Here is an 8,432-nt window from a genome sequence, read left to right on the forward strand (position 1 = left end):
CAACCCCCCGCGGTTGACGTATGGGATCACCATAAACAAAAGACATATAAAAAACTTGTACTCCAAGTTTAACTTCAGCATCAATGATTCTCGCTGAAGCAGAAAGAACCTTGACATCATACTTCTCTTTCCAAAATAGCGCCAAACCTCCACTAAGTCCCACTGGATCCACCAAGTAGCAATGGTCATAACCCAACGAAATACGGAGTTTCAGAACGTGATCACTAGAGTTTTTAGTCTCTAGGAGAAACAAAAAATCCGGGAGATGTTCACGACACATCTCCTCCAGGCGTCGAACTGTCAGGTTGCTCCTCAATCCCCGACAGTTCCAACTGAGCGTACTCACTGGGGATTGGATGGTTTCAGGTGAACCATCAAACCCTTGTTGTGTCGTGACATTTTTGAGGAGACTTCTCCCTCTTCATCTGCCTTGCGTTTACCAGTTCCGTCCTCCCTGTCGACGTGAGCTTCGCCGTGATCCGCTGAAGAGATTCTTCTCTTGTTTTGGTTCCTTCTAGTCCACGATGCTCTGCTCCTATGAGAGCTCTTGCTTCTGCTGCTACGTTCTCCTGATTGAAAATCACCAGCCCCCACAGTAAAACCACCAGACAAAGTGTGTGGTGTTTTCAAAACATCCTCGGGCTCATTGAGATTAGATGGTGTTGTAACAAATTGGCCGCTTGTACGATGGAGGCCAGACTCTTGTCTGTGGTCACTGGATATCACCATCCCACTCGTTTCTACTATCTCCTTCCTCCGGTATCTTTCTGTTTGATCTCTGGACATTTGGTCTATGTGGTTAGCAGTGTCCTTAGATGATGATTCTGCACTGTCAATGAGCGGTTCTGGCTGCACTCTGCTGAAATCAAAGATTCTCCCTCTGCCTTCAGATGTCATCCGTGCTACTTTTGGAGCAGATTCCAGACGCAAGCAAGAACGTTGAGCAATGGGGTCCTAAGATAACTCATTGAGTGTTTTCTTCATCTTTGCTTCGCTGATAATCCTTTCTTCTGGATCAGAACAATTCATGTAAAGTCTCATCTGCTCAAAGACCTCAGGAGCAACTATTGAAGAGTGTGGCTCAAAACCAGAAGGAATAGATGGAGCAAGAAGAGGCATGATCTTGTCAGCCAGATTAGTATGATGCTGTCTAGCTCCTGACGGCAAATTATCCGAGCCAGACTGACGACCAGCAATGCCTTTACCCTTGTTCCAGATTAGTAAGGTGCTGATGGACTCTGTGAAAAAAAGATTTGACAAGGTCCTATACTGTTGATGGGTTTATACAAGTTCTCCAAGTACGGCAGAAGACATCCGTGTAAGTCATCTGACAGAAGACCTCCAGGAAGTCTTCTGTATGGGTCATTTTTGCAATTGCAAATTTACAAAGGAGAACTTCCAAAGAAGTCTACTCTACAAAAGACTTCTATGGAAGTCTTCCTTTATAAATATTGGATTATTTTTGTTTTTGAATTTTTTTTTTGAAAATACCACAGAAGATTTTCAGGGAAGTCTTCCACGAGAAAAATAAAAATTTCTCGAGAAACATGTTAGTTTTGCAATTGACCGAATTGTGTCAGATATTTGACTTTGTCGAGAAGACTTACATGGAAGTCTTCCACGAGAAAATAAAACTTAAATATATGATTTTCCTACTTTTGCAATTGAAAATAAAACTTAAATATTAAGTTTTAAGTAGACGACTGACATGTAAGTCTTCTAGTAGACGACTTACACGAAAGTATTCCGTGATAACCAAGGTTTGACCAGAATCTCGGAATGAAATTTTGGAAGACTTCCGTGTAAGTCGTTTTCCGGAAGACTTACATAGAAGTCGTTTTCCGGAACTAAAATTAAATATTTAAGTTTTTTTATCAATTGCAAAAGTAACCTGAGACGACTTTGCTCCGCCAGTTAGAATACTTCTGTCGATAGTTAGGAAGACTTACATGGAAGTCTTCTGACGGAAGACTTCTGTGTAAGTCTTCTATAGAAAGTCAAATTTCTGATACAATCGGGTCAATTTTAAAACTAACATGTTTATCCAGAAAACTTTCAGGGAAGTGTTCTGGTTTATTTTTTATTAATAAAGAAAACGTGGAAGCTTTCCAGGGAAGTCGTCTCTATAAAAGACAGATAAAGTCAATTGCAAAACTAACCTATGCATTGATTAGAAGACTTTCATGTAAGTCTTCTACGTCGAGAAGACTTACGTGGAAGTCTTCTGACGAACAGATCTGGGGAAAAATTGATTTCATACCTTCAACTGGTAAGATAACTTGATTATCTTTTCCTAGCACACATAACTTCACTGCGAAACCGACCCACTTGTTAATGACCACGAATCATGAGCTTGAACCTTAAAAAGTTTAAAACCAAAATCTTGGGTTTTTTGGATGAATATAGAGAGAAAGTGAAAGAGATGTAGGTTTCTGAGCATATGAAATGAGATATGAGGTTTGAAAATCGATTTTTAGGTGCATTAAAAGCTTCAAATTTGTTGTTCATGGTGGTTGGTGTATTGATGACAATGACAATATTGTAAATACTTAAAGAAGATGAGGATGATAGAGTAAAACACTCATTTAAAAAAAAAGTAAGGGTATTTCCGTGAATAATCCAACTTTTGGGGTGAATAGGGCAAATGAAAGTTTCAAAAGAATCAAAGGTTAGTTTTGTGTTTGGCTTTTTGTTTTGGGTTATATTTGAAAAAAAGCCCTTACTTATTTTTATTAATAAAATATTTATTTAATAATTATTAGTAACAAAATAAATGCATATAAAATAGTTAAATAATTGTATAAAATTAAGCTATTAAATATATTGAAATAATTTATTTTAATTTATTAAATATTGTTATATGTTAAAATTGTAAATATTTATTTAAAAAATAAATTATGTGTGATATATTTTTGTTCAATATAATTACATAACAAAATTTATTAATTTTATATATATTAAATAATTATTATTTTAGTTTAATAATAAAAAATAAAAAATATTTTTTGGTGTAACTTTTGGTGCTATAGTTGGAGTAGGAAAAACTTTTGGTAAAATTATACTAAAATAGTGTAGTTTTCACACCAAAATATTGTAATTTTCACACCAAAATAGTGTAATGGGTTGGAGATGTCTTAACAAAATAAATTTTAAGAAAGAGAAAAAAATAGTAAAAAAATGAAGAAGAAACAGTGGCTACGATTGGTAACCATCGCTTAATCACGGAATCGTAGAAAAATAGTTAAGCGGTGGAAAAAATTAAGTAAGCTTCGGAAAAATTTAAAATTTGCGGAATGGTGGAATACATACTAAATTAATTAAAATGCTTTATTATATGAAAATAATAAATATCAATAATTAAATGAATTACTACAAATTTTGAAAATAATTAAAATCTATTTACAATATTTTACTTTGTATTACAAATATCTATTTATTATGATTTTTAAATAGATTAACATCTTATAATATTATAAAATAATTATAGTATCTTTTTATTTACAACTAAATTATTTATCATTACAAAATTTATTGCTATTTATTTTAAATTTTAAAATGGTATTATCATATAATAATTTAACTAGAGATTGATCCGTGCATCCGCATGAAAATTGGTTCTTATATTTTTATACGTCGAACTTTTTTATAATTAATGTTATATATTTTAGATGGATCGTAATATAACTAATTATATCCAAATGACTTGGACCGAATTGGGTAATATGATTATTTTTGGTACAAATATTCAGATACATTTGTTATTTAGATATTTTTAGGTTCTTATACATCAGAACCGAACTCATCCAGACCCAGGAGAACTTAACTCAAAACTCACACATAAATTTATAATATTTATGCGGAGCCTAATTTCTAAACAAAAAAAAACGATACTCAAAAAGAACAACTCATACCTAAATGGATAGCCAATGTTCATGCCTAATTAATTTTATAAACTAATAAAATGACTCTTTCTATGTGTTTGACTAAATTAAGTGAAATAGAAAGAATTTTTAATTTAGTAAAATAATTATATGGAGTAAAAAATTAAGTGACAATAAATGTAATAAATATTTATTATTTTTATTTAAGTTATTATTTTATTTACAAAACATGTATTTAGATTATGTTTTGGTTACGTAATTTTCCACCTATTGAAACTAAAATTAAAAAAAATTAGTAAATAAACTAAACCGAACGTTTAACCCTATGCAAAACCAGTTATTTTACATTTTTGATTTTATAATTGGCACAAAGTTAATGTTGATTAACTAATAAATAAAAATATGTACTATTATTTTTATGGTAATATAATTAATGATGTGATGTATTGTTAAAGTAATACTCCATCCGTTTGCAAAAGTAAGATTTTCTAGAGTTTATTCTTGTTGCAAAAAATAGATTTTCTACATTTTTAATGTACTTTTGTATACTTTTGAGAAACATTAATTATAAATATTTGAATTGATTAAATTTTATTGGATGATAGTTATTGGAAAGTGTATTGACAAATAAATTGTAAATTAAATTGTAAACATTTATTATATTCTTAATAAACTCGAAAACTCTAGAAAATCTTACTTTCGGGAACGTATGAAGTATAATTAATGAAATTGTTGAATTAATTGAAATATAGAAAGCCAACTAATGTAATTATATTAATAAAATTGATAAAAAGACATTATACTTCTTTTTTATAAGACATTATACTTCTTTTTTATATTGTTATTCATGTTTCTAAACAGTACCAAAATCGTGGAAATCCCCTTGGTCCAGTGGTTTGACCAATGGTTCATTAATGGTTCTACACCAGAAAGTCTGAATTTCAATTCCCGGAGAATGCAAAATTATGCAAATTAAGGGAGAAAAAAGCTTACAATAGATCTGCAGCATGACGCAAGGAGTACCGTCAAACGTGGATCCCATAGGCCAGCTCAGGTGAAGCAGTCAGATGTGAATCCTCATACCGCAAGTAGAATTGTCGGCTGTACAATCATCTGTAATATTTCTCATAGTTGTAATAACATAATTATTCAGCGTTAGAAAAAAAAAACAATACCAAAATGTTCTTTAATTTTAATAATATAGATAACATAAAAATGTTGATTTTGTCAATAATCAACTAAAACTTACTTTTCTATTTAATGAATTTTTTCTTCATAGTTTTGTCATTCCATAACATTTTCATAATTGGCAAAATGCTTGGCAAAATGCTTGAATAAACCAATTACCTAGGAAACGCACGTTCACTCTCTCTCTCTCTCTCTATCTTTCTGCTTCCTCTGGTCTCTTTCATATAGCTCAGAGCCTTCCTCTCTTTCTCTCTCTTGCTTCTGCTTAATTTCTCTCTTTATCAAAAACATTTTCCGTTCTTTACTCTTTTTATATTTCCATCACTCTATTTTTTCCTCTGCAATCTTTGTGTTCCCTTCTCTCTCTCTTAACGGCTGACTGATGCACTCTCTCCCTTTGGTGTCTCCGCCGTGATTAAATGGGGTGCATGTTCTCTCACCTCGCCGCCAAGTTCGCCTTTTTCCCTCCCTCTCCTCCCACCTACCACGTCACAACAACACCTGACGGAAAACTCACAGCCGTTTCCTCCTCCACTTCCTCAACTTTTCCCGCCGCCGGAGACGCATCGCTCGACGTCAGGGTGGTGAAGACGAGACGTGGAAACAAAGTCACAGCTTTTTACCTGAGAAACCATAACGCGAGACTCACGCTTCTGTATTCACATGGGAACGCCGCAGACTTGGGACAACTCTTCGATCTCTTCCTTCAACTCAAAGTCAATCTCCGAGTCAATCTCATGGGGTCTCTCTCACTCTTTCGCTCAGATGTTCATACTCTTCATAACCCGTCGTCGTTTCATGTCGAGCAAAACATCTCATTGGCTTATTGGATTTTCTTGGAAATGTTTATATTTTTAATGCTTGGGAGTTCTGCACATAGACAGCTTCATAAATGACTATGACTAGAATTAAAATAAGCGTACTTGTTTCGTAATATTGATTGTTTTTTCTTTTGATTTATATATTTATTTTTATAAAAAACATTAAAGTTTCTCCGTTTTTTACTCCGTCAATAAGTTTTTTGTTGTTGTTTTTTTTTTTTTTTGAATTTTTGAGAAGCTCACGCTTTTGGGAAATGAGTTCTCGTCTTTGCCCCAAAAGCTCAGATTTGGTGATGTTCCCGAAATTTTTTCCTTTTTTCTTTTTTTTTCTCTTTCTGATTCTCCACAATTTTAGTAAAATGTTTTTTCCCTTGGTTTATTGACATTTTAGATTTGCGAATATGACGTTTTGTTTACCCTTTAATTCAGTTTCAAAGTTTTTCACCTACCAGGCTACCACCATCAATTTGTATTTACTCTTTTATAACCGTTTTCTTCAGTTTGTGACGGTCCATTTGTTGTTTCGATACTTAGAATTTTAATTTTGTTATATGCAGGTATGATTATTCAGGATACGGAGCTTCTACCGGTAAGGTGTGTAGCGTCTACTTCATTATACTTATTAGTTAGATTTAATCTCGAGAACATTTATTCCCGTGTAAAATGTGATTTAGTTAGCTTCTTAGGTTGTTGGGATGTTCTGCATCGAGCTCCTCGAGCCTTGGAAAGTCTCTTACATTTTTGACTAACTGTGGTTTATAATCTGTATGCTTGCTTGCAGCCGAGTGAGTACAATACATATGCGGATATTGAGGCGGTTTACGAGTGTTTGCAGACAGAATATGGGGTTGGGCAAGAAGATTTGATCTTGTATGGTCAATCCGTTGGCAGTGGACCGACTTTGCACCTTGCTTCTAAGCTTCCTCGGCTTAGAGGTGTGGTCCTTCATAGTGGCATTCTCTCTGGTCTTCGTGTTCTCTGTCACGTCAAGTTCAAGTTTTGTTGCGACATTTATTCGGTAAAGTTTTTGGTTTTGCTGGTTTATGGGCTTTATATTCTCGGTTTAGGAAGTGGCACTGGAAGCAAACCGGTCTTGTCCCTCTCGGTTTAGGAAGTGGCACTAGTACTATCCTTTTAGTGATTAGTGTTGTGTAATTGCAGAACATAAACAAGATCAAGAAGGTGAAATGTCCGGTTCTTGTCATACACGTAAGTTAAAAGCTTAAAATAAGTCTCTTGTTTAAATTCTCAGTCTATCTGATGAAACTTTACTGATCTTATTACTATTTTTCGGTTACGCAGGGAACAGAGGATGATGTGGTAAATTGGCTACACGGAAACAGACTATGGAAGATGGCAAAGGAACCGTATGAACCGCTTTGGATAAAAGGTGGTGGACATTGCAACCTCGAGATTTATCCGGAATACATTAGACATCTCTATCGGTTTATACAAGACATGGAGAATACAACCACTAAATCTCGTCTCAAGAAGATTTGGCAAGAAATCCGTAGAAGAGACGAATCCAAAGGATGTTGTAGTTTTAGACTGTGCAGACCGAAATGCCCTCGGTGTCCTAAACCTAGTTGCGATTGTAGCTGCGGTTGTTGCAAGTGGTCATGTCCGTCGTTGAAGGGATGTTTCTCTTGCTGTAAGAAACCGAGCTGTGTTAGTAGCTGTTGCAAGTGCTCGTGTCTGTCGTTGAAGGGGTGTTTCACTTGCTGGAAGAAACCGAGCTGTGTTAGTAATTGCTGCTTTCCCAAGGTTAAATGCTGCAGTTGCTTTGGGAAGCCTAGATGTCCGAAATGCTCTTGTTGGAAATGTCTAAAATGCCCTGAACCCGAGTGTTGTTGCTGTGCTGGTTGTTTTAGCTGGCTGTGTTGTTGTGGCGGAGGGAGGAGGAAGGAGGGCGAGACGAGAGGAAGGACTACGATGGCTAAGAGTGGAGGGTAATATTGGTACTTTGATATTTTTTTGTATAGATTTTGTTCAAAGATTGATGTCGATGATTCATGGGAACACTTAGTTTTGAAGAGAAAGCCTCTTTGGCTCCACCTAACCTAGCCCTTTCTGCAGCACAAATGAAACTAAAAAACCGGTGACTCTAAGTCTCTAATGGTTTCCAGCTCTAAAGATGAAACCTATAATTTCTGTAGCTGTATCGACTTGAGATACAAACCGGTAGCTAACTTTAATACTCAAAACTGTTTTAGGAGTCCAGGGTTTCCACACGCTCTTGTTTTGTAGTTGTATCAACTTCAGAACAAACCAGTTGATTCACCCTGCTAAAAATATAGTAACCAAACAAAAATTATACTCCCTCGTGAATAAAGAATGCCACTTCAACATTTTCAGATATATTAAAAATTGATTGATATGCATTTATATTTTTATTAATATCAACTATTTAACCAATAATATTTTGGATAAATAAATTTATTTATAAGATCAAAGCATTTTACAATTGATATTGGACAAATCTTCAAAATAGCACCTTTCTAAGTTTATATCACAAAAATAGCACTCAAAAACTAAAATGACC

General features: G+C 34.5%; 1 protein-coding gene across 2 annotated transcripts; it reads left to right on the forward strand.

The window, feature by feature from the left end:
- The first annotated feature begins 4,975 nt into the window (after positions 1–4,975).
- On the forward strand, positions 4,976–7,944 carry LOC106433313 (alpha/beta hydrolase domain-containing protein 17C). 2 transcript variants are annotated; one of them, XM_022702890.2, is made up of 5 exons: positions 4,976–5,811; positions 6,448–6,479; positions 6,672–6,908; positions 7,052–7,099; positions 7,193–7,944. In XM_022702890.2, the coding sequence occupies exons 1-5, from the start codon at positions 5,733–5,735 to the stop codon at positions 7,841–7,843; spliced, it is 1,047 nt and encodes a 348-aa protein (XP_022558611.1). In that variant the 5' UTR covers positions 4,976–5,732; the 3' UTR covers positions 7,844–7,944. The 2 variants fall into 2 exon arrangements, with proteins under 2 accessions (XP_022558611.1, XP_013729616.1); XM_013874162.3 differs by having other exon boundaries at positions 5,131–5,811; positions 6,448–6,484.
- Positions 7,945–8,432: the final 488 nt, after the last annotated feature.

Source organism: Brassica napus, chromosome C5 (genome assembly GCF_020379485.1).
Source record: "Brassica napus cultivar Da-Ae chromosome C5, Da-Ae, whole genome shotgun sequence".
In the NCBI taxonomy this organism is placed as follows: domain Eukaryota; kingdom Viridiplantae; phylum Streptophyta; class Magnoliopsida; order Brassicales; family Brassicaceae; genus Brassica; species Brassica napus.